Source organism: Podarcis vaucheri (assembly GCF_965113315.1).
Source record: "Podarcis vaucheri genome assembly, chromosome: 12".
NCBI lineage: Eukaryota > Metazoa > Chordata > Lepidosauria > Squamata > Lacertidae > Podarcis > Podarcis vaucheri.
The window spans coordinates 52,815,643-52,842,838 of NC_138750.1; the positions used below are offsets into that span (position 1 = coordinate 52,815,643).

At 42.8% G+C, this 27,196-nt stretch overlaps 1 protein-coding gene across 6 annotated transcripts in view; it reads right to left on the reverse strand.

Annotated features, from left to right (window-relative positions):
• Positions 1-27,196, reverse strand: part of DPP6 (dipeptidyl peptidase like 6) — a 506,040-nt gene that overhangs the window by 134,169 nt on the left and 344,675 nt on the right. For all 6 annotated transcript variants that reach the window (XM_082192256.1, XM_082192258.1, XM_082192255.1 and 3 more), the window contains exons 2-3: positions 23,246-23,360; positions 17,639-17,737 (exon numbers count right to left, since the gene is read on the reverse strand). In XM_082192256.1, coding sequence (XP_082048382.1) covers positions 17,639-17,737; positions 23,246-23,360 — 214 coding nt within the window. The remainder of the gene's footprint in view (positions 1-17,638; positions 17,738-23,245; positions 23,361-27,196) is intronic.

The window sequence follows — 27,196 nt, forward strand, 5'->3', positions numbered from 1 at the left end:
AAGAAAATGCGAGCCAAAAGCATCACAGTGGACAGAGAAAGACCAAACACACGTTGGTGCCCAAGGCAGAAAATGCAACTGATACCCCCATGGTGGGGGAAAAATATATAATAAGGAACTAAAAAATGACAATGACGATGGTGGTTTACAGAACACTACTGGTGTTCATGGCACTTGAAGAGTAGAAGTACGGTATAAGAGCTCAAGCCTCTGCCCTGAAGAGTTTACAATCTAAAATTCTTCACAGGGGAAGCAATAGAGCAGGAAGGAAAAGAAATGGGAGGCAGGGGTAAACGAGGAAGCAGTGTACAGTTGTTTTGGTTGCACATGCTTGGGCTTAGTTGCAGACTGAGCTACAGTAGGATATGCAAACTTTGGAGTTATGCCAATGGCTTCATGACCAAGGTGGGTTTTGAGGAGGGATTTGAAGGAAGTAAGAGAGGTAGCAGCAGAGAATGAGTGCCAAGAATATGGGGGTAGCAAGGAAGGGAAGGTGGAGTGCTTTGAGGGAGCAGACTAATGGTGGGACAAGGCCTGGTAGCAAAAGGACAAAACTACAGCAGATGAGGAAATTCTGAGATAGATGTACACAGAAAAGAATAGATGAATCAAAGGTGAGTACACTTCAGTGTACGAAGGTGGGATAGGAATTGCTGGGAGTAAGTAAGTAAGGTCAAAGCAATACAGTCAAGTATAGATAATCATGCTAGGTTCAGTTTGCATGCAAAGCTTTCCACCTCCTTATTTATAAAACTGGAGATTTGATTCTGCCTTAGGCCATGTCTATACCAATGCTTTCTCCAGACAAACCTGCCCTGTGGCAAGGTAGCACACAGGGCAAAGGGCTCCCAGAACTGCCAAGGGAAAGCTGCACACAATAAATAATTCCTCTCCTTTGTGGTTTCCATTCTCTTCCAGTGTCCAAGGCATACTTTGGATTCCCTGCATCAAAAGAAGGATGGCAGCTTTCCGCAAAGGGATGGCACTTCTGTCCATTCAAGAGCTTTGAGCACAGCAACAACCATAGTTCCACAGGTGTAAGCTTCTCCCATTAAATGCCGCCTGCTACAGAACTCCCAAATAATCTCTGCTGCTCAGAAGATGGTCACTATTCAGAGTCTTACTTCTCAATGCCAGTGCTGCAGAGGAATTAGCTGCAAAGAAAGACAGGAATGGATCCTGTAGCTTTAACAGTAAGCCACGAATCTAGTAAGGTAAAGGTAAACAGGGACGCGGGTGATGATGTGGTTTAAACAACTAAGCCTCCTGGGCTTGCAGATCAGGTCGGCGGTTCGAATCCCCACAACGGGGTGAGCTCCCGTTGCATCTGTCCCAGCTTCTGCCAACCTAGCAGTTCAAAAGCATGCCAGTGCAAGTAGATAAATAGGGACAGCTGCGGCGGGAAGGCAAACGGAGTTTCCGTGAGCTCCAGCACTCGTCACGGCCCTCCATGAGTCAGTAGCAGTTTAATCATGCTGGCCACATGACAAAAAAAGCTGTCTGTGGACAAACACAAGCTCCCTTGGCCTGAAAAGCGAGATGAGTGCCACACCCCATAGCTGCCTTTGCCTTTGCCTTACCTTTACCTATTCTAGTAGAGGGATTTTCAACAGGGTCCACTTGCTAAGTCATAATGCAGCAAAGGCAGAAAACAGCACATTTTGCAGAAAGAGGAGTCTCATGCATAATAGCAATCTAGCTGGGAAGGGAGCAGATTGCAATGTATGTCTGGTGTGTGGCAATTTTACGGAGTTTCCTGGTCTTGCGCGCGGTGCCTGTACCTGGGGCTGGTGGGGAGGAAGGCTTGTGCAGCCCAGACTACTGCAATGCAGAAATAAACTCCAGTTTCTTACAGTTCCATTTTATTAGTATGAGGAAGCAGATTGTAAGAGGGAACAGCTTGCTTGTAACATTAGGAACAGAGCCCTTAATTCCTGGAGACACGTGAAATCTTTTTTTATCTCACTGACATTATGGGCCATTATCTTTTAGTGTTTCTTCTTTTCCCTTTGGTAGAGCTTCTTCTCCTCCTCCTTCCTTTTTAATATGAATGGGGGTGGGGACACCCCTCTAAACAGTTGATTTGATGTAATTTACCTAAACAATGAACATCTCATCACATTGGTACATTAAGCCAGCATAACATGGCGTAGTGTGCTTTATTATGCAAGAAGTAGCTTTAATCACTCTTCACTTTAATGCAGCACGGACCCTTGCATTTAGTATGTTTTCTGCCAAGAACATTCAAGAGCAACACACATTTACTCCAAACAGGCCTTTCCAGAACCAAGCTCTTTCTCCCGCCATGAAGAAATACAGGACACACATTCACCAGGACAGCAAGAAGACTGAGTGCGCTTCAGAAACAACAACAACAATCTAGGATATAATTTGATAGTGGTTACAATATTCTAGATCTGAGTGCAAAAGCATCTTTAGAACTAATTTTGTGAATAGATAGGGAGATTTCAAAGGCTATGGCCTCTTGAAATGTTACCAAAAAGCAGCTGGAGGAAGTGCATAAACCCTTGACAATATATATTGCTCTGCCTTAGTTTTAAAATGGACACTTCCTTAGTGTGGCGAGTTACGTATTACCGAAAAGGAGAATTTGTATCACCAAAGAAGAGGGCATGTGGTAATGTCATAAGTTTAGTAATGGTCTGTTTGTTCTTTTTCCACAGGATTTGCCTGGTGGGTACCTATCCCTGGCTCATCAATGGATTTTTCTGGGTTGGGAGGTTTCTTTGTAGTTCACACACTACTCTGGTTTGCTGCTAAGATTATTGCCCAGGAACCTGCCCTGCAAGCCCCCCCCCAATTCTTCTCTGTCCTTTCACCCTTCTCCCTTTCTCCAGTAAGAAGCTTCTAGTTCAATTTTCCCGGTCCCTCATGCACCTGTGCGTCTCACCAATTGATTGATTAAATGTTGCAATCCTAAAATCAACCCCTCTTATGATTCTGTATCTTGTTCCTTGTGCTCTTCAGAGCCAGCCAAAGAAGAATTAAGAAGCTATTAAGAGGAAGGTGGATTGGCTAACATCAAAGCTTTCAGGGAGCAAAGACAACAGCATCCTAGCCTAACATTTCTACCATCATCTTGCTCCTCTCTATGTCACCTCCATTATGCATTTGCCAGTTATTGACAGCTCTCCTGTTACCTCTTCTTCATCTATTGTAGAATGTAAGCTGCCTGTGGAAGGACCATGTCTCCTCTTTTCTGTACAGCACACTCTTGGAAGTTGGAGCTATAGAAAATGTTAAATGGCACTCTTGGGATGCCAATGCCATGCAGCTCATGACCCAGAATTTGTGCACTTCTGACTTCTCTTCCACTCTCTACAAGGCTAAAGTAATAAAACTAAATAAATTGCAAAGGGTGGAATTCAATGTTGTGCTGTGATTAACATTCTTTCTGCACATTCCAGCTTCCCTATCTTCAACCTGAGTGCTGTTCTAGGGGTTCGCTTGACCCCCCCTTGGAGCTTTTTTGGGGGGAGGCACAAAGAAGGAAGATGGAAGGGGGAAGCCTCATTGTGCAAGCAGGAGTCCTTGTTAGGTGAACCGTCTGTTTTAAATCTTCTTCTTTGGCGATCATTCGTAGCTGAGTAAGATTGTCTTGCATAAACACAGTTTTAACAATAAGTCCGTAAGTGACTGTGGAGGCCCATTCTGGACCCACACGTCCTTCCACAGTGGGGACATTGGTTTCTGGGTGGGAGTTGATCACAGTGTGGATTTGCCAGGCGTGCCTTCCTCTTAGCATGTTTCTCCCTTGTGTCCTGAGTTCAAGTGTCTTCAAAGACCTTTGGTAAAGGCTGTTCTCCAACTGGAGCGCTCGCAGGCCACTGTTTCCCAGTTGTCAGTGTTTATACTACTTTTTTTTTATTTGCCTTGAGACAGTCTTTAAACCTCTTTTGTTGACCACCAGCATTACGCTTTCCATTTTTAAGTTTGTAATAGAGTAGTTGCTTTGGAAGACGATCATCAGGCATCCACACAACATGACCAGTCCAACAAAGTTGATGTTGAAGAATCATTGCTTCAACACTGGTGATCTTTGCTTCTTCCAGTATACTGATATTAGTTCACCTGTCTTCCTAAGTGATGTGTAAAATTTTTCTGAGACAACGTTGATGGAATCTTTCAAGGAGTTGGAGATGGTGTTTATAAGTGGTCCATGTTTCACAAGCATACAGTAAGGTTGGTAGTACAATAGCTGTGTAAACAAGCATTTTGGTTTCCCCGCAAATGTTCCAGTCCTCAAACCCTCTGCACTTCAATAGGGAGAAAGCTGCACTCGCAGAGCTCAGGCGATGCTGGATTTCAGCATCAATGTTGGCCCTTTTGGAAAGATAACTGTCTAGGTAGGAGAAGTGATTGACATTTTCCAATGTTACACCACTGAGTTGGATTTGTGGCGCTGCAGATGAATGCTATCTATTTTCAAGTGCAATAATAGCTGATCTACAAGGCGTGTGGTTGTGGTTGCTGTTTTGTAAAAAATATAAAAAATACACTTTGTCCAGTTTCTTAAGAGCATGCACATACTGCTTATCACTTAAAGATAAATGTAGACAACTGCAATAACCAAAGCATGAAGCTAGAGTTTTAGCTGTGGGGACAGACATATTTTTTTTGCAGTGGTGTACAGGAAGAAGCAACATGATTTGACAACTGATTGAATGTGAGAAACAAGGAAGGAAGATGAGCTAAAATAATCCCCCAAGCCAAGGCTATCTGTCCAGTCAACAGAAGTCCCAAACCTTTTGCTATCAGGAAATTTGTTGCTTCAAATTTCATTTAAAAATGAAGCATGGCAAAGAGTATTTGGAATAAATGAGAAGAGCGCATGTAATGCGTGACTTGCTGAGCCCCACGAATCCCCACTTGTCAGCTAAGCTTCTGATTTTAGAATGCTGTGTTACTTTTATTGTTGTTAGCCGCTCTGAGCCCGGCTTCGGCTGGGGAGGGCGTGATATAAATAAATAAATAAATATATGATGATGATGATGATGATGATGATGCAATGAAGGGTCTCCTGAATTTAAAAGATGTGAAAGATGAAAAGCCCACCCCCACCCCCAGCCTGCATTACAAACCAAACATTGCAGTTAGTTCTGAGAGTGGCAAATCACCAGTATTTCCCTCTTGCCGTCACCCCAGATTACCTCCAAGTCCACCTGATGCAAAGTGCCTGCTCTAGAGTAGCAGCGCAGCAGATGGATGAAAGCACAACTAGCATAACATCTGGGCAGTCAGCTGCAGCAGCACTGCAGTTGACTACCTGAATTTCATGCTGGAGCTGTTCTTTATCCAGCTGCAGCACTGACTTTAGGGAAGTTTTTAATGTCTGATGCTGTACTGTTTTTAATATTCTTTTGGAAGCTGCCCAGAGTGGCTGGGAAAACCCAGCCAGATGGGCGGGGTATAAATAATAAATTACTAATTATTATTATTATTATTATTATTATTATTATTATTATTATTATTATTATTAGACTTGTTTACATGTCCAGTCAGTCATACGCTTTGGTCACCTGCTTCTTAAGCAGTTGTTTGCGGCCACATTTTTTTGTTTAAACGCTGATACTTTCTTCGGCAGCTCTTGGAAGAAGCTGTAAGAGCTTCCCTCCATGCTCATTTCCACCACAAAACTGATGGGAGATCAGTTTTATTCATTGACTCCAGCTTGGTTGTCTCAATTCCGCCCTCCCTTTCTTAATGACATTTACGTTCTTTGCTCAAGGAAACCCGGATGCGGTCCAAGCACTGAAAGACATTACAGTAAAACGAGCCCTTTCAAATTAATTTGAATGCAATTATTGCAGGTGCTTAAAATGCACAGACCTATCATAAAGTAGGAGTAATGGTATCATTAATAATGTTTATTCCTTATTGAGTGCCTAAACATTACTAGGTGGTTAAAAATAATAATCCCTGCCTTATCTGCAGGTTTGCAATCTGAAAAAGAAGCACAGAAGGGGAGGGAGAGAGGAAAGGGAAACAGGAGTAATAGGAGAGGAAAGGTCAAGTAGAACCAATCAAGGTTTCCTGCAGGGGAACAAAAGGTCAACAGATACCACAGCTTTGAGGGGATGGATTTTGAGGGTTTTCCAGAGAATGAACTTCTTCCAGTGGAGTCAAAGAAGCTTGAGAAAGATGAGGGAAATAAGGAATGTTTGATGTTCGGGGGAAGAAAGGCATCAGAAGAGTATAGGAAACCAGATGAGGAATAAAGTAACTATTCTGCAAAAAAAGAGTTTTCCAGATCAGGCTAATGGCCACCTAGTCCAGCATTCTGGTGACTAGGTTTTGCATGCAATAACATTTCAGGGCAAATCTTGAGACTCCTGCTTGTGCAAAACATCCAAATAATTTCAAGGTTAGCAAGCCTTTTGCTAAGACTCACAAAATCTGCCAGGAAGCTTCCCTATCCATCTTTAAAATTCACAGCAGGAAAATGGAAGCAATTAGGTGCAGGTGAGGCATACATGGTACAGTGTGTACACACACACACACACACACACACACACACACTATAGATTGCTGTTCTGTATAGTGTACTTTTGCTGGAGCTGACAGAAGTTATAGTTTATTTCAGATATGTACACACACACAAAGCAAGCTAGGAAAAAAGTGAGGCTTAAGAAGAAATAAAAACTTGATTCCCTTTGTTGAACTCCAAGGCTCAGTTTGTGTTTCTGTAGCAGATAGAAGATGTGTGTGAGCTACATCTTTCAAGTGTCTACATCAAACACTCTTTCCACTCCCACTGTCATCCTTTATAAAAAGAGCCTCCCTTTGAAAGCACAGAGCAATGGCAACAATTCCATCTTGTCTGACACAAAGAAATGATCGTATCACTATAATCAAATGTGATGCTGTGTCATCAAGGCTCCCACCCCATAATGGGGACTCTTCAGCAGGTCTGAAGACCACACAAAGGTGAGGGACAGAGTTTGAAAAACATGGCTTCGTGGCGAAGGGTTGAAAGATAAGCAAAACTTGTGCAAGCCTGGGATGGCAGATCTAGAGAATGTACTGAATCTTTTCCTCCAACTCCGAAATAAACTGTATACAGATCCCAGCCTCACCAATATTCTAAAAAGTGGTGGCTCATGCAAATTGAGGCAGCTAGTGGGAAAGGCATGGAGGCCAACAGTAGGTGGAGCCAGAGCCATTGATAGGCAGAGTCAACTAATTCTGGTCCTCTTCCCTGCTGAGTTCTACAAAGGCAACAATGAGGCTGAGGAGGAGGAGGAGGAGGAGGAGGAGGAAGCTGACAGGCAGTGCCATCCCTTGGACTGGCTCTGAGAAAGCAGCGGCTGACTGAGGGCAGAGTGACATTGATGGGGCAGTGCCCTATGTTGGTGTGATGCGAACAATGGACTAAATTACACAGCATGTGTGAAAGGGACTGAGAGAGATTTAAAGGCCTCGGATGTGATAGACCCAGGCTGAGAACTGTTAGATTGAAGGACAATTTTTGGGGATCGAAACCGGGGGAGGGGGGGGAAAAGTATTTTAGAATCCAAAGGGTTACAACTATATGTTTTTATTTGTTAAGATTTTTTGTAATAATTTTAATAATTGGGAATTTCGTGAAAGGGAATGTGGATCGACCTTAGAAAAAAGGGTTAATGTTGAGTACTAATGAAATCTAGAAGTTTGAAATTGGCTAATTAAGAGGATTTAAGTAAAATATTAATAAGGGATTAATCTGGACATAAAGAACTCGCTGGGCTAAACTTGGGAATGGGGATGCAAGAAGGGGAGGTGGGGGAAGTCTGGGAAAGTGGTTAAGAAAATAAGGTTTTAAAATTATACGTGTTATTTGTGTGTAGTGTTTATATGTATGTTTATGTTTATGTTTGTTTGTTTGTTTGTTTGTATAAAAATTTTGAAAAACCAATAATTTTTTTAAAAAATAAATTACACAGCACGTGGTCTCAGGTCTTGAGTCAGCACATCCCCCACGTCCGCATGCACTGGGTTACCACAGCAACACCAGCAAGACCAAGCGTACAAACCAACTCGGACTCCACAGTCATCCTCTGAGGCCCTTCTTTGTGCGCCTCCTCCACATGAGGTCTGGAAAGTGGCAACATGAGAACAGGTCTTTTCGGCAGGTGTTCCCTGTTTGTGGAATGCTCTCCCCAGGAAGGCTTGCCTGGCTACTTTATTATATGCACCAGGAGAAAACTTTCCTCTTCAACCAGGCCTTTGGCTGATTAATATTCTATGGCCTTTTAAATATGCTTGTGGGATGGCGGGTTATGTCTTGGTTTTGTTTTAAGAAGAAGAGTTTGGATTTGAGATCCCACTTTAACCCTAAGGCTAACATTCTCCTTTCCCTTCCTCCCCCACAACAAACACTCTGTGAGGTGAGTGAGGCTGAGAGACTTCAGAGAAGTGCGACTAGCCCAAGGTCACCCAGCAGCTGCATGTGGAGGAGCGGGGAAGCGAACCCGGTTCACCAGATTACGAGTCTACCACTCTTAACCACTACACCACACCGGCTATTTACTTTGTGCTTTTATCTTGTGAACTGCCCTGAGGTCTTCGGATGAAGGATGGTATATAAATTTAATAAATAATAATAATGTGACTTGCTGAGCGTTTCACCCTCCCATTGGTTCAGGAATGCAGAGACAGGTGTAACAGTCTCTAGGACATTGCTTTTATTATGTATTGTCCTGTCCTGTTTGTTTTCAGGGACTGACTCCGAAAGTAGCTGTGGGTTTTACACAGCAGCGTCAGCTAGCATGTTGATAGTGTTAGTGGACCTCTCTGTGCATATGTATATTTACTTCTAAGACCAGAAGAACTGTAGATAGTAGTGTTTCGCTTTGTCTTGTGTCTAGAGACAATAAACACTTTGTTACTTGTGGGAGAGGAGTTTTTCCCTTAACTTCTATAAGAAGTTGTTCTGCTGGGAGCAGGAAATCTCTGAAGACTCTGCTGGGGCTCCAAATACTCTGCTGATACATCACACTGGTAGAAGTGTGGTGAACTACCATCTGATTTCCAAACATCACCAACATTCACTCTAATGGACCCATCTCTACTAATTCATTTCTTTCTTTCTTTTTTACTTGATGGTGCTATCACAGCTTAGGTGCCACTACAGGGAAAAGAAACAAGGACTCTTAACTTCTTGGTATCAAAAGATGAAAGGGAAAGCAAGTCCTTTGTATGAAGCTGATTGCTATAAAGCTTATAGCTGCTCTGTTTAATCTCAGGAGGAGCATGGCACGGAAAGGAATCAATCTAAGGTTGTGTTCCATCACGCTGTGAAGAAACACATGTAGCATCCTGCAAGAGGACCTGCTGTTGCTGAAATAAACAAGGCTTCTGATGGACAGTGTATCTGTCATATAATTTTTAATGGAGGGACCATTTCAATCAGGATGCTATTTGGATAATGAGGAATAAATTGCATAAAGAGGCTTGCGGGGATGGTTTGAGGAGTGGGGAGTTAGACTGGAGGTTCATTACTGTCTTATGTGACATGCAGGCACAGATTATTTATTTGTTTAATTTGTGAGTCACTTCCCACAAGGCATCTTAAAGCTATTTACAATGTGACATGTAAAACAGTTGCGTATATAAAAACCGATGAAGATCACATGTAAAAGGGATTAGAAACAACCACAACTATAGATATATAAATGGTTTAAAACAGACATAGGCAAACTTGGCCCTCCAGATGTTTTGAGACTGCAATTCCCATCATCGCTGACCACTGGTCCTGTTAGCTAGGGATGATGGGAGTTGTAGTCCCAAAACATCTGGAGGGCCTATGCCTGGTTTAAAACAACAACAACATGTACATAAAATCAGCTCAGATTTAGGACAGATACCAACTGGAAATAAATAATTTAGAAGACTTGTTGAAAGAGGAACATATTTCGCAGGTGACAAAATGTCGTTTTGAAATGCAACGGGAGGGAGTTCAAAAGGGCAGGTCCTACCGAACTAAAGGCCCGATTTCAACATTGTGCAGAATGGTTTTGCTGCTGGGTGCCTTATCCTGCAGAATGCAGTAAATGGTGAAGTATGTAGCGGGTGTGGCAATCTTTTAGTTGCAAGCTGCATAGGGGTTTGTACACCAACACCAGTACAACCCAACGAACTTTCATATCATCCAACCTTAAGCCAAAACACAATGAATCTCCATGGTGTTAACTTGGCAAACCTCAGGCATGAACTGTTGTCAAACTCAACAGGCACTAAACAAAGAAGCCAGCTGAGGAGTTCTGTCCTATCAAATTTCGAACCTCATGACCCAGCTCACCAACTTCTGTGCATCCACCTGCTTTCCTCTTTGTAAGGTCACATCTTTTTCTGCTAATGACTTTGCTACCAGTTAATATCCCTCTGCTATAAAACCTCCCTTGTCAGTGACCACATTCACCTGGCCTTTCAAAACTGACCTTCACTTCACCACCCTTGCCCTTTGGCTGCACTCTGCTCACTCAAAAGTGATCTATGCTGCGGCTATTTTTAAGCATTAAACGTTTTCAACTAAAGTGTTTTGGAACACACAAGGAAGATATGGCCCAATTCATAAGTCACTGAGACTGTGTGATAGTTTCTGGAAAAGGGTGTGCACGTTGTCTCAATTAATGTATGGAAGCTACAATCCTATTGGGGATAATGTGATCTCCCTCATCTCTTCTCTCTGTCCAGCTGCTGACATTGGTCTGAGTATGGACAACATAATTAGTATGCTTCCATACTGAGGCAACATAGGAACTGGCCACTGGGAAGCCATAGTGGCAACGCATGACAATCGGCTAAATCTCAGACCCAATGCAAAGGTTGGATTAATGATGATACACAGCATCACCATTAACAATTGGCACAATGTTTAGCAGGACTCTCAAAACAGGCCTGCTACAGAAATTCTGGATTATGAGACTAACTTTATAAAAGCTGCACAAACTTGGCCAGGGCACCTGTGAATTGCTGCAGTGATCTCTATGTACCGGGGAGATTTGTAAATAGGTCCCCATGATGACAGCAACAAGTGTTAAGTCTATAATAAAGACAAAATCCCCAGGAAGGACCCTCTTAAAGCATTTTTACATTGAGGATTTTTAGGAGTGCTTATTCCACTCATCCAGCACCCATAAGCCCCACCGGGTTGCACTGATCTCTGCCAGTCCACATTGGAAAAAAGGGCTAACTGTAAAGGTATAGCTAGGTTGAATTCCTGAGTTGCTTTCCCTGCTGGCAGCGAAAACAACTACTAAAAGCATGGGCTTGTTAGAAACAGGAGATTTTTGACCCACAAAGGATGTTATGTTAAGACAAGGCAAGTTCAAGTAACACAGCGCACTTCTGGGTTCTAAATGTAGGGCACCAATTCATTTTTCAGCTTTGCATCCTTTGGAGGGGTTCAACTGAGTTAGTTAGGATCAGGAAGAAATTTTATTTGGGTCAACTTATCACTGAGTTCCCCTGCCCCCAAAACAAATTGCTAGATAGTTCAGACAGGTCCCCCCTTCCCCCTGTGGAAGTCTTTATTTTCTCAAATCACCTGGAATTAATTGTGTGTAGCAGGTGCCTAGGTACATTTCACATTGTTGTTCACACACTGCTTATGGCACAGTATGTAAAATGCATTATTTAGGTGGAAAAAAAGGTAAAGGACCCCTGACAGTTAAGTCCAGTTGCAGACAAGTCTGGGGTTGCGACGCTCATCTCGCTTTACAGGCCAAGGGAGCCAGCGTTTGTCCGCAGACAGTTTTTCCAGGTCATGTGGCTAGCATGACTAAGCTGCTTCTGGTGAAACCAGAGCAGCGCGCGGAAACGCCGTTTACTTTCCCGCTGGAGCGGTACCTATTTATCTACTTGCACTTTTGGCATGCTTTCGAACTACTAGGTTGGCAGGAGCAGGGACAGAGCAATGGGAGCTCACCCTGTCGCGGGGATTTGAACCACTGACCTTCTGATCGGCAAGTCCTAGGCTCTGTGGTTTAACCCACAGCGCCACCCGCGTCCTCATAATTTAGGTTAGGGGTTCCCAACTAGCTAAGTACTGTGGACCTCCTGTTTTGCAAAAGCCAAACCATGCACCCCTTACTTTTGAAAATGTTGACTATGGTAGTTTTTGTTATGTGAATGGTGCCACAGATCCCCTGGGTGGGGGAACCACAGATCTAAGTCAATCTGTGGGAAAGTAATGTATGGATGGCTCTGCCATGCTTGATAGGGTAGAGAAAAAGAAGGGAAAAGTTGAACTTGACAATCCTTTTGAACTTTACAATTCTGTGAACCTGTCAACTGAGAGTTCCAATGCTTTCTGCATCAGTCATACAAACATTCCCCTCCCATGGGGGGAAGAAAAGTATGCTGCTTGTTGATAAAGATGTCACAGGCTGTATCCAAGAACTGCCCGAAACAGCAGTACATTGGTCTGTTGCACTGTTGGGAGCTTTGCCCAGGTACAGCTTGAAGTGTTGCAAACAGCAGCTTAACCAGAAACTACCTCCAAATCTCTGAATCTCTCCCACCCAACACAAAGGCTAATGCAGTTCTGTCTCAACTCCTATTAAAAGATGAATGGCACAACCAACTTGCTAAAGCTAAACTGGCCTGCGCCTGGTCAGTTCCAGCTTGGGAAACTGTTCGGTAGTCCCACAAGCAATGCGTTGAGTTTCATGACAGAAGGAAGATCTACATTCGCTAAATAAACAAAGCATGTCAACAAGTATTATTTGCTAACTAGAAGACACAGAGAACTGAATTCCGGCCTACATATAAAGTCCGTATTTCATCATGGAGTGACATCCCCAATGAAAAACAAGCTGTCTGTGTGCCACTTTAATTTGGGCTCCCTTTTTCTTTTTCTTTTTTTTCTTTTTTTGAAATCCTGAAAGTATTTGTGCATTCTATAAAAGCTCTTAAGTATTATGCAGAGTAAGCCATAAATAATTCATGGCCTGCCCACGCCTCTGAGCATCATTTGAGAAGCCTCCGTGGCTTTATCAGTCGAGTGCAATAAATTCACAATGCATGCTGTCAGTCTGAGGGCACTTACATAAAGAAATGGAAAATAAATAACCTCATTTATTGTGGAATAACTGATGGGACTCCCCCACCCACCCACCACACCCACCGGTGAGGACACACTCCATATTTGTCAAATAAACCTGTCCCTGACCCCAGTGACCCACTAATTAAGAATCAAACCTGCTTTTAATTGTATAGCCTCATAGTGACATCGTATGAAGAAAGAAGTTGCCTTATACTAGGTCAGACTAGAATAAAGTCTAGGCTACTGTTGTCTACCATGACCTTCATTCAGTGTTCTATGTCAGATAGTTCTTGCACTAGCGGATGGGTGAGTTATAATGTTGAACAACAGAGGAATCCAACGCAACAATCCGTTGCACAACAGAGCTACCAGGAACCGACTAATGCATTCTCTTGAGCATGACTGTTCTGCCGGTGCAAAATTTTTCGCCAGCGGAACGAGTATACTGCTAAGTAACTTCAACTTAGTGCTGCACTGGATACAATCCCATTTGACTGGCTTGTCACTCTAAGATCCCAGGCAAAGGGTCTTTCCTAACAAGTGCTATTAGATACACTTCAAACTAGAGATGACAGGAATTGAACCTGGGCCTTTGTGCATGCAAAGATGTGCTCGAGTGCTGAGCTATAGCGCCTCCCATCCTGGGTTCAGGTTCTTGGTCACACAATATAATGTGTTATATCATGTTGGGAACTGATTAACAGCAAGAGAAGAAGAGGCTTCTGGTCCATTAAGCTCCACATTAATCTGCAAAAGAGCCCCCATGGTCTTCTTCATAATTTCATTAGTAAGCAATGCACTAAAAAGACAGAGAGAGCTTGTTTAATGCCTGGGATGTTATCTTTGGACATAGACGCCCAGATTAAAATTATTACTCATCCTCATCAAACCGCCATCTCAAAGCTTAGCCTATGTCACAACAGCTCTTGTGAATGGACTATCCCAAAGGCTCTTGGGATTGGGCAGAAAAGCAATCTGCATAAATAAAAAAAGCAATTACTTGCAGCTCATTACTGAATTGCTGTAGTCAGTTTGCTTGTTTGTTACTGTAAGTCTTCTAGGGGTTGATCATGTGGAAGAGAGTTAAGCCACATCCTTAAAGCCTAGTGATATGACTAGACATAGAATAATCTTGCCAGGGGGTGGCTGGGTGGGGAGCACGGAGAACACTAAAATTGTAATAGTTTGCTTTCCCTTTTTATTTCTAGGGGCTTTGGAAGGGAGGTAGGAAGGGCAAATGAAACATCTGTATAAATAATTTTCTTTGTTGCATTTTATCCCAGTCTTCCTCCAAGGCTGAATCTAGACGTGTCAAAGAAGCGATTCAGTTAAACGCGGATTCAGGGAAATCCGGTAGGGAAATCCAGGCCTCCACAGCGCCATCTGGTGTCACAGTGTTATATTGCATACACAATGCATATAAAACACTTTTTCTTTACCAATCTAGCTGAGCCCCAAGTCACTCGTCTTTTGCCATTTGTACTTTGCCATTGAGATAATAACCACCGGATGCCCCAGCACTTCTTGGTCTTCTGACACTTGGTGGATGGTGACCCATGAAGGGGTCTTTGCAAGCTTTAATGCTCTGGTTTTGTAAAGTTTCAAACATCTTCTCAGGGGATTTTTTTGATATAACCTCTGCCAAGGACCATTTCAAATCCTTTGAAACGATGCCATTTCAAATTGTTTCCTTGCATTTGCAAATAAAATGGTTTTAATTCATGCACAAATGCACATATTTTTTCCTGCACAGTCTCCAACATTGTTTTCTGCTACGTTAGGCTACCACATAACTGTTTCTCTGGAGAGCCTGCAAGATGAATCCAAGAGACTGGAAAATGCTGTTAGCAAGGAGCTGAAGCCTGCTGGAGACAGGGCAGTGTACCAGCTTATGTCTGGTGCACCATATTGTATTCCCACCTCATCTGCTGTCTTGCTGATGACCTTAAAGATTCATCACTCTGTTTTTGTTGTTTACCCAGCTGTAAAATGAGTGCAATAATAAAACTTGCCTGTCCCACAGGAGTGATGCAATAACTAATTAAGGCTGCAAAATTGTTCCGGTGACCTCTGATGAAAAGGATGGCATTTTAATATTTTTCTGGAAGACGCCCATCCCTGTAATACAGCCGTCATAAATGGGAAAGAATGCTGTGCTATGCCACAGAGACCCTCTGAGCTTTTGTGCCAAAAGTAACTGAAGTCAGAATTTGACACGTCATAATATAAAGCAGCAACAGTGAAAGGCCAAGCTATTCAGTTCAAAAACCTGCTTGACATTTATATAATGGCTTTCCCAGTGACAGTTCGCTATAGATCTTTTTCAGTGCTTGACCAACCTTTGGTCTTTTCAACCTGAACGAAAACTCAGTCAATGAATCCCATTCTGCTAAACCCGCCATACACACGACTCCATTCTCTCCAGCCAGACACAAGAGCCATAGCCATGTGTAACTTTCCCCACCATTTCTTAATCAAAGGGACCCACATTAGAATGCAGTGAAATGAAGAGAAAGGACAGGTGGGATTTGAGGACCTATTCCTGTAGACTGTATTGCTTTCTCTTTAAATTGTCTGCCCTCACCCCAGGTGCTTTTCTCTTTGCAGAGAGAGAGAGAGAGAGAGAGAGAGAGAGAGAGAGAAAGAAAGAAAGAAAGAGAAGGTTCATTTCCATCACCACTGCTTTGTGGCTCAGATTTCCCCACTGAAAGACCGAGTGGTTTATATATTTCTTCCCAAAAAAATTTATTAGTTTCCCACAAAAATTTTTAAACACACAAACAAACAAATAAACAAACAAACATAAATCCTAATCTTGTTAAAACTAAACTTATTAACATTGTTAAGCGACTTCCTTGTATCCCCTTGGTTGAATTTCAGTGTATATCATTTTAACGGTTTTCCAAAACCTATATTCTCATAAAACTAACTTAGTCACTTAACATCTTTCTTGCTTTCCCATTTGGCATTTCAACATGTTGATTTAACACATTACATATTTAAATCCTAAGCCTATCTGATATTTGCAAGCTTTTCCAGTTAGTCAACTGAGTGGTTTATAGCTGCTCTTCCTGGAGTGCCAACAAAGCACATGTGGACAGAGCTTCTGCCTCACTTGTAGGACTCAGGAATGGGAGGCCTGATGATGCCAATCTGGGTATCTGCCAGGAGGCACGACTGCCCCTGTTCACAGGGGTGATGGGACGGTCTGGAGTTGTGGGTGGGGGGTCAGCCAAGTTATGGTACGTCAGGTCCCCTGAATCTGCAGCCTCCCAAGCAAAGCATCTTCCCAATCTAACAGTCTCAGGTTGGTTCTCCATGTCTGCTAATTCCCCTCAAACAGTAGATTCCACTGAAACTTTAGAAAAGCAAGAAGAGCTCTCTCTGAGTGTTAACTAGATGATAATTAACTGTTGTTGTTTCCTGCTAAGAAGTCACAGAAATGGAGGCTTTGCTGAGTGATATCAACTCGGACTCCATGTGCCTTTTGAATATACAGAAATGCATGAGTACGAGAATCACTCGAGAAGCTTTGCATCTTGTATAATCCTTCTCTGTATGAAACCAGTGCGTGAAAAGCGGGAGTATTTTTTCAACTTACGGAAGAAATCCATTAAAATAAAAATAGAAAAAACAAAAACAAACTATTGTTGTTTCCTGCTAGCTAACATGTGAGTGAGGTGACAAAGGTATTTGGTTGCAAATCTCCATTTTGAAGGGAGAAGCCTTTGTGTCTTTTGTCTCAAGACTGCCTAGAGTGAAGATGTAAATGAAGCTCCCAAAGAAAACAGCTCCAGGTGAAATGGATGCTGTTAGAGAGAGACCTTTGCTTATAGGTCTATTTGGATTATTTCATATTTTGCAAGATGCCAAGCCTGTGCTAGGCAGCACAATGGATATTCTTGATGTAAAGTTGATGTTCTGAAGAAAGTTGTGCAAGTAAAACTTTGAATAATATTTTTATGGGTCTGGTAAATTTCTTCTAAAAGGAGTCAGTTTTTATTCTTCAAAAACTGTGCAATATTAATATCTACAATAATAAATAGCGAGAGAGGGCATAGCTCAGTGACAGACCAGAAGTTCCCAGGTCCTGTTCCTGCCATCTTCAGTTGAAAAGTCATGGGAACAGCATCTTCAGATCTTGGAGAGCAGTTGCCAGTTCCTAAAGGAACTAAATCCACCTCCTAAACCGGGAAGAAGAGCAGCAAATATTGCAACATTGCACACAGCACAATATCAGTGTAGCGGCAACTGCCTCCTTCCCAGGCATCTCAAGGTCCCTTACCTTTTTAAAAAAAACCTTCTCTCATCTTGCTATCATCTTCCTACGTGTTTCCGGTAAGTTTTATTTTTTTAAAAAAAAATTAAAAATCCTGCGAGAATTACAAATAGCTCCTGTTTTCTATGGCATGACAATAATATATCCCCCTCTCCCTGCTCTGATCTGCCAGCTATTCAGATGAGTCACTTTGTGAAACCTTGCTCAGATAGCAGGGAAGTGAAACAAAAGGGGTGGCGGGAAAGGTATTTGAAACAGAAGTGGAGCAAGAGGTAACAGAAGTTATTTTCATATATGGTTATAAGACTCACCACTTATCCATTTAGCCTCTGGGTCATGAATTTTGAAATCTTCGCTGAACAGATCTTCCACTGTAATCTTCTTCTTTTGAGACTGGCTATTATCTTCGACTGTAAAACACCCAGAAGGGGGAAAAGAAGAAAAATGCCCATCCATTACTGCTAATTTGCAATTTTATCTGCACATTCAGCAAATGAGACCAGTTATCTCTTTTCATTTTGAACTGACCGATATTTGGGAATATGTGCATGAGAAGCATGGTAGACTTCTACGCCAGAGTAAAAGTTGGTCCTGTGGATTGTGGTCCAGTTCAAGTTGGAAATGGCCTAAGTGTGCATGGAAGCGAAAGCTCCTCTTGCACTGATCCAGCACAGTAGACTGCATGTGAAGCAATAGTGGAAACAGTGCGAGTATCGTGCCCCATGTCTCTCCTGTCCCCAGATGCAGCTGCCCACGTATTTAGTGTGGGGTGGAAAAAGAATTTATAAAGTAGAATCATGGCGTTGGAAAAGACTCTGAGAAACATCTCGTCCACCTTCCTACAATGCAGAAATATGCAGCTGTCCCTTACAGGGATCTAACCTGCAACCTTGGTGTTATCAGCATCACGCTCCAACCAACTGGGCTATCCAGCAGGTTTTAAACCATAAATCATAGTAGCAATAATTCATTCTTGGAAACCATCTTGGAAAAGTTATCCTGAACTAGCCTTCTTCAGCTTGCTGTCTTCCAGATGTTTGATGCAACCAGTATCATCTGCCCCAGCCAGAGAGGCTGATGGGAGTTGTGATCCAAAACAGGTTGGGGAAGGATATCCTACTCCAAATAGATTTCAGACAAGTGAACACCAAGGTAGCCTCTGGTATGGGATACTCCATCTTAGGAGAGAGGGTTGCATTAAACTGTGGCTCAGGGGCTTTTAAGTAGCTCAAGAAGCCACACTGAACAAATGAAGTGTTGAAGAGCCAGAGGTTTCTTTGAGGTTGTTGCCATATGGTGGAAAGGCCCCCATTCATTTCAAACATCAGCCGTGCAGCCGATTGCACTTATGAACAGGGATGCAATGAGTTATAAATATTAATAATCAGTTTTATTTTGGGCAAATGCTTCAAGGGGTAGTTCAGGTTTTATCTCATAATGTGATAGCATTACAATTTTCCTCCCCCGGATGCATGTTTTCTGATTAAATATACATTAGCTACAGCCATGGCAATTATCCTTTTTTATGTTAACACCATGCAACTTTATATTTTGAATTCCTGCATTTTTATTGCACAGGGACTCATTTTTGAAAGCAAAAAACGGCACCACGCATGATTTCTACCAAATGATTTCTAATGAATGTTCACATTCATTAAGGACAGGTCAACAGAAGAGAGAGAGAAAAATCAATTAACACTTTGACTGTCAAACCACAAATTACGTGCCCAGAATTCTGAAGTGTACAGATGCTGTCACAGCAAGATGGTAGGGAGGATGACCTCAGTACAGTTTACACTCCCTGATTAATCCCTGAAGCTTCTAGTTTGTTTGCCACTACTTAATAATTCGTCCAGCACAAACTCTGATGATTTCCCTCTTGTGGTCGCATAGCATATTTACGCAATAGGCCAGTGATGTCACTGTAGATTTCTAATGAACAACAACAAAAAGAATTACTCCCCATCCCAAGTCCATTTCCTGGACTGCAATTGAAAGCAGTGCCCGGGTGGAAATCGGCTAAATGTCTAGGAAAATCTGGATGTATGGCAACTGATGTCGGTAGTGTCGTTTTTGCCAATGTTCTTCAAAAATACCTCAAAAATGTCCAATTTCTTTGCTTAACAACTTTGGGCAAACTAAAAGAACCAACAACAACAACTCAACAACTTTTCTGTCTGGATTTTCACTTTTTGAAATATGGTAACCCTAGGATACGGGACGCGGGTGGCGCTGTGGGTTAAACCACAGAGCCTAGGACTTGCCAATCAGAAGGTCGGAGGTTCGAATCCCCGTGACGGGGTGAGCTCCCGTTGCTCGGTCCCTGCTCCTGCCAACCTAGCAGTTCAAAAGCACGCAAGTGCAAGTAGATAAATAGGGGAAGGTATTCCTTCCTGGTATTCCAGCGGGAAGGTAAACGGCGTTTCTGTGTGCTGCTCTGGTTCGCCAGAAGCGGCTTAGTCATGCAGGCCACATGACCCAGAAGCTGTACACCGGCTCCCTTGGCCAATAAAGCGAGATGAGCGCCGCAACCCCAGAGTCGGTCACGACTGGACCTAATGGTCAGGGGTCCCTTTACCTTTACCTTTTTAACCCTAGGATAATACTTCAGTGGCCTAATAACATGGATTCAGCATCCCTTTCTGGCTGAGTGCCAATTCTGATGACTGGCCTCCATGGGGATCCTGTGAAATAATTCACAGATAGTCTACATAGACTACAACTGGCATAATTCCTGAGCACTGGCCCTGCTCATTTGTGGCTGGGGCTGACATCTGGGTAGCCACAGGTTCCTTGAACCAATTTAAATGTTTTCTCCAGCTGCACAGGACCCTCTAGCAGATAACCAGTTCCTGCACAGGACCCCTGGCTCCTGTATCATTTCCACATCAGAGAGACCTACTTTTTTGGGCCCATATATGCTAAGTGAGACCCATTTCTAATTTTGTAATTGCATATACTGGTTCTCTCTCTTGCTGCTCTCATCCTTTCAATTTTTCCTCTTTTTTTAAATGAAAAAGTGCTAATTGCACCACCTCTTCTAACCAAATTAAAATGGGCATTAGCCAAGCTGTGGATTTCAGTGCACTATCTACACACAAGGGGTGGATTTAGGGCTGTGTGAGCAGTGTGCATGGGCAGGAGGCTGAGCTGAGGAGGGCACCTTCTCAAAGCCTGGTAAGCAAGAAGCTGGGTTTGGGGAAGGAGATGCGAGGCATCCTAGAGTTCTCTTGCCTCCTTCCCAAGCCTAGTTAGTTCTTTGGGAAGGAGTTGGGAGGGCTCTAGGACCCTGGCAGAGCCTTGCACCTCTTCCCCGGCTTTGGCAGCATGAGGCATCAGATGTTGGCCTCCCAGAGGGCCTATTATTATTATTATTATTATTATTATTATTATTATTATTATTATTTACTGCCCTATAGCCGGGAGTCTGAGGGAGGTTCACAGAATAAAACCCAAGAAAACCCAAAATATTACTCAAGTCCGCCACTGTACACACCCTAATACTGACATTTTCTTGCCTGGGAGCTTCATTAAAATTAAAACTAAGCTCAAATTTCTCGAAAGACATTTTTTTCCTAAGAAAATTTATGAGAATTGTTTTCCTCCCCCAACAAATAAGACTGCAACTTTACAGAATTTTCTCCAGATATTTACCACTTTTTTAAAGAAAACAGGGACCATTTTCGCTCCACAATGTTCTAGGACAATGCCAGGTCTAGAGCACTGTCAAAGATGGAAAATGGTGATCATGGTGTCAACAGTTTTTTAATGTATCTTTTCAATATATTTTAATGTTTTTATATTACGTTATCTTTTGCAAACCGTATTTAATGAATGGGGGGCGGGGAGAGGCCTAAGTTGGGGCAGAGCAGCTATGCTCTTGCCGTTGCAAATCACGCGAGCACAACATTGAGAAAAACGTTGGAGAATTACTCAAACCCTATTTAGCAAAATGGTTCCCCCATCCACGAGTTCTCTGTACTAAAATAGAGTGTAAAATTTCGAGAGGACATTTGCACACAGCTCTAAATTGGAACCAATGGGACAGATTCCAAGCCAATGCATTTAGAATCAGGGTGTTTATATCTAAGCACATCAGAGAAGCCTTGCAGCACTAAACATCTTTCCCATTGTTTAGTGCTAACTTGTTATGCAGGCTAAACACATCCCTGTTTAGAGATGCCATAAACAGACTCCATTGAGCCAATTAATGGAGGAGAAAATGGCTTTTTACTTCACTGGTCCCAAGGTACTTCAGCCACTTAAGATCTAGCCATGAAGCATGCATTATTTCGGTAACAGGCACACAAACCACCACTTGCAACATGATAATGGTTTAGTCCTAAGACTTAGCGTGCCAGTGCAGAAATGCTTGGGAGAGTGGGATAGAATCACAGAATTGCAGAGTTGGAAGGGACCCCGATGAACAGCGTGATGCCATAACTTCATGAGATTGAAATAAAAGGGCAGCATGTCTAAGATTGTGCCTGTGAGGCAAGGAGACCTCAGTTCAAATCTCTCAGCTCGTTTGCTACAGCTGACAGTGCCAGAGAACAATGTTGAGGGTTACAACCCAACTTCAGGAAAGTGAAACCTGTAGCCCTGCAGATGTTAATGGGCCACAGTTCTCAGGTCTGGGGCTAACATCTGAAGTGCCACAGGTTCCCTGCCTGGAATGTTTTTCTACTTAGAGCAGACATTACTTTTGAATGGGACAATTCTAAAGACATGTCATAAGATTAGATAGTTCTTCATTCTGTTTCCCCTTCCTTTCCCCCCACTCCTTGAGTGTTAGAACAAGGAATATTCTCTTCCCCTTCTCCCATGAAATCTCTATTTTTCTGCCTTGTTCTGCTTTTGATCTTAGCATTAAAGAAAATTATTTGTTGGCAAATGGTTATCTCCACAGCCTTTCTCTTATGTACAGCAGAAAACTGTCTCATGGGATCACCCAGCCTAACCTTCTTGCCTTTTCCAGTTAACTTTCCAGGGAAGAACATCTTTCCTAGGGACTTACTTGAGCTGAATGAGTTAATTTAATTTATCAATGCAGCTGAAGTCTGATAAGGGCGCCACTCTTTCTTTTCCTGACAAGGCACCTATGCCTCCAACCTAGGGGTGAGGGACAACTGTCAACCTGAGGGCCACATTATGTTCTTGGCAACCTTATGGAGGCCGCATGCCAGCGGTTGGCAGAGTCAACATCAAAAGTTGGCAGAGAATGAATGTGCATTTTACCTTCGTATAGTATGCTTGTTTGTACACACCCACCCACCCGCCCACCTCTCTCTAGCTTCCATTCAGGCAAGAAAGAGGCATTATCAGAGTTGAAGGACACATTCCAACCAGGCAAAAATACTCAAGGAGGACTCATGAGAGATGTGGTCTTGGGAAAGGGTAAGGGTGTGCGTAATGCCCCAACAAGCTGGCAGAGAGGTGCAGAAGGTTGCATTTGATCCCTGGGTTTGAGGTTCCTCAACTAACATCTGCTTGAGAGACAGCAACTCAAGGAGAAAACTTCATCCCTTGAATTTCTCTCTGCCATGTAGCTGTTGGGTAGCTGCCTTTCTTCTGGGCAGTGCATAATACGTTCTCTTAGAGAAATAATTGAGCAAGAAAGCCCCTAGACACAGCAGCTCTTTCTTACCATCTAGAGGGCCCTCCTGCCCAGTAAGACCATTAAATCCTAGTCTAAAATTACCTAACTGCATCACTGTTCCACGTTCGGTATCATTAAAAAACACAGCGAAGCACACCCCTGCTTTCAAGATTAAAAGAGCGGGGGAGAGATTTTCTCCATCTGATTGATCTATCCGTCAAGTTCAGTTTAATCAGGCCCCTGCCTTTTTAAAATGCATTTCCAAAGACACTGAAATTACAACAACAGCAGCAACTAAAACTAAAGGTTATATAAATACCTGGTGTCAGCAAGATAACTGAAGTGACAATCAAGGAGCAGATAACCAGAATAACAAGTAACGCAATTGCAATTCCTTTCCAGTTCCTTTGTGGAGGGTTGCTCCCCACCAGCTCCTGCAAACAGCAAAAGAAAAAAGGAACGGTTAAGCAGAGGCCATGAGCAACAAACGCATCCAAACACGATATAAGGTGAATCTAGTTAATTAGCAATTAGGTTCAGTAGCCATAGGGGCAGCTGTAAGCTTGCTTGTTGCAGATGCAAAGATATATTTGCGTAAGTAACTAGGAGAGCAAGGCAGCATGGGACAAACCGAATTGCAATAATAAGAGATTTGGTGATTTTAACCATTGGTGGTTCAGATCTGCTGTACAAGGACCAGCAAGCAGGGGCTTTGGACCACCTGTCTGCCATTCACTGAGCTGCGCTGATGTCACAATGAGACTTTAGTTTTATGGGAAATAGTTTAGAATCCACTTACATAGTACCTCATCCCTCCACCTTGGAGAACCCTTTATTGCAAGGGTGAGGATCCTGTGGCCCTCCAGAGGTTGTTGAACTACAGTTCCCATCAACCCCAGTCAGTGTGGCAAGTGGTCAGTGATAGGAGATGAAGTTCAACAACATTGAAAGCAGGCTTCCTCAACCTTGGCCCTCCAGATGTTTTGAGACTACGACTCCCATCATCCCTGACCACTGGTCCTGCTAGCTAGAGATCATGGTAGTTGTAGGCCAAAAACATCTGGAGGGCCGAGGTTGAGGAAGCCTGATTTAGGGGACTAAAAGCACCACATCCTTCTTGCTTAGCTCCATTCTAGCATGTTGGATAGCCAGCATAATAGAGGGCCCCATTATTTATACTATCTCCTACTCTGTTGCTTTGGTTTGGGTGGCAGGCAGCAGAGGAAGATTTTGAAAAAAGCAAGTAATTTTCTGAAAAAGGAAAATAAGAGGAAGAATGAGTTGGGAAATTTCATACTTTTTTTTTAAAAAAAGGAAACCCTCAAAGCAACAAAATTAAGGGGAAATGATCAGCAGCATGCATTTATATATGCAAATTCTATGCACTGTGGTAAAGGCATTTTGAAAATTGTAATAGATTCACCCTTCCCCTACCCTTGAGAGGCAAAGAACAACCACTATCTTAATCTCGCAGCAAAGGGCATGGAGATTTAGTGATTTCCCTAATGCGTACCAATGTTAGCCAAAGAGTCAGGAAAACAATGTGGGTTTTGTTATCTCTGTTCGCAGCCAACCCTTCCTTTCACATTAAAAAACAACAACCCAATAGAGGTCAAAAAGGAGAGGGGGAATCAGAGAGGCAGCTGGTGCCAATGTGAGCAGGCTGCCAAAGCCTAAATCAACTTCTCAAATCATCAAAAACCCTTTAGACCCAAATGCATGCATGCTGTTGGTTTTGGTTCTTTAAAACTGGCAGAAATTCTAACAGAGAATGGCAGAAACTATTAGACGCACGCGTCTCCTCCCAGCCAGGGACAAAGGCAATGTTGCAGCCCCGTGATCAAGAGAGGGCAACGCTTAATCAGCTGTGAGTTGGCTCACCTGCATTAATGGTTGCCTATTACTGAGACATCAAAAAGGGTGCTTAGGGTGACTTTCAGGACAAACTGAAGAAAAATAGGCAATCCAAGTGAGATCTGAACAACCCTTTTAACTACAGTGGTGCCCCGCAAGACGAATGCCTCGCAAGACAGAAAACTCGCTAGATGAAAGAGTTTTCTGTTTTGGAGGTGCTTCGCAAAACGAATCTCCTATGGGCTTGCTTCGCAAGACGACAATGTCTTGCGAGTTCCTGCTGGTTCCCCCCCCTTTTCTAAGCCGCTAAGCCACTTATCAGCTGATCCGATCAGCAGATAAGCCGCTAAAAGCAGCTAAAAGCCGCTAATAGCGCTAAGCCGCTTATCAGCTGATCCGATCAGCAGATAAGCCGCTAAAAGCCTCTAAAAGCCACTAATAGCGCTAATCCGCCAATCCTTCAATGGGCTTGCTTCGCAAGACGAAAAAAACCGCTAGACGAAGAGAATCACAGAACGGATTCTGTTCGTCTTGCGAGGCACCACTGTACTACTGCTACACAATGAGACAGCAACACCAGATCTAACACAACTTCATTAACCTGTGATCCTGAAATTCTGAATTCCCTCCAAACAGATGCCAAAGTTTTGTGCTAGTTTTGTGTATTGAACCCCGTGTTTTGTGCTGCCCCCCAAGTTATTGATGCAGCAAATGCCCAAAAGTCCAATCTTGTTTGATAAGACTCCAGACTGTTGCCAAAATTTTGTGCTAGTTTTGTGCCACAAACCTCACGTTTTGTGTCACCCCCCAAACTGAGTAACTGACAAACAGGGAGCCATAGGTGTAGCCCCAAACCCAACATTGACTCCAAACTGGTGCCAGGTTTTGTGTTAGTTTTATCCCTATTTGGTTTTTATTGAATCAAAGGTGATCCAACACATTTTAGTGCCATAATAATAATAATAATAATAATAATAATAATAATAATAATAATAATATCCAGAGGGCAATGGCACTGTCTCCCCAGTGGTAATAAAAATACAACAATCAACTAAATAATTGTAGGCCTCATTTTCTACATTTAGGGGGGAAACTATCAACATGTGGAATGGTAGGCTTCATTTTATGTGAGGTAATTGACAAAGATAAACATAAGGCCATGTTACAAGGCCATGAAATAAATACAAAAAAGTACTGGACTCAGGAGCGCTTCATTTTATGTACTCAGAAGAACAAGGAACAGGAAACACACCTGGGCCCAAGTAGGTAACCAGCAATTGCCAACCTGACTTTGGGAGCCAGAGGACTAATAGCCTTTGTTTTAGTCCTCTGGGACTGAAAGAGACTTGAAAGCCTTGGACGTGAGGAACCCAGGCTAAGAGCTGAGACTTTGGACATGTATTGGGAAGGGATGAAACCGGGGATGGGAGGGAGGGAAGAATAGAATTGTAAAAACACTCAAGACCTTTGGGTTTAGTTAATATGACTTTTATTTAAGACAAATTGGGAAATCAATGGAAGAGAACTTAAGTCCAACTTAGAAAAAAAAATTATTATTTTTTTTTAATAAAAGAGGCAATTTTAAGATGATCAAGAAGAGAAATGCCAATTTGCTGACACAATTTTGGGAATTGGGATGCATGAAGGGGGGTGGGGGGAAGTCAGGGAACAAGGTTAGGAAAGTAGGATTTTCGGAAATTATACATGTTTTTGTCTTTTGTCTTTTTTGTGTGTATTTGTCTCTATAAAAGGTGAAAAACCAATAAAAATTTCTAAAAAAAAAATAGCCTTTGTTTTACACAGCCGCATTCCTTATAAGGAGAGAACTGCGCACGGTGCATCATTTGTAGTCATGTGCAAGGTTTCCAAAATGAACAGTGGTGAGTGGGGCCCATTGGGACTGATATGGCAGAAGGCAAGGAGCCCAACAGCAGGGGGCACTACAGGCAAGTACTTACAGTTTTGTCCCCATCCTCCCCCACTCTGCTGAGCTCTACAAGGACAACACTGAGACTGATGAGGGGGAAGCTGTCAGGCAGGGCCATCACACCCTTGGTCTGGTTCTAAGTACTGTAGGAAGGAAGACAGTTGTGGGCTGGCTGAAGGCAAACTCAGCTTACTGGGGCAGTGTGAACCACCCTCCACTGAAATTGAAAGGGGGAAGAAGTGGGCGGATCAGGACCATCAAATGGATGCAGTGGAGTTCAACCCTTTTCTATCCACTGAGAAGAAAATATCCCAAAGAGGGAAGCTCCAGTTAGCACTAATGGAAGTTTGCCTGCCTTGAGCTAAGAGCATCTGAAGGGCATTATATATATATATATGCCACTTATGTAGGAAAGGGTTAAAACCCACCACATGTAACATGCTATGGACCTTATCCCACCCTTACCTGATATTTATCATTTTCAAAACA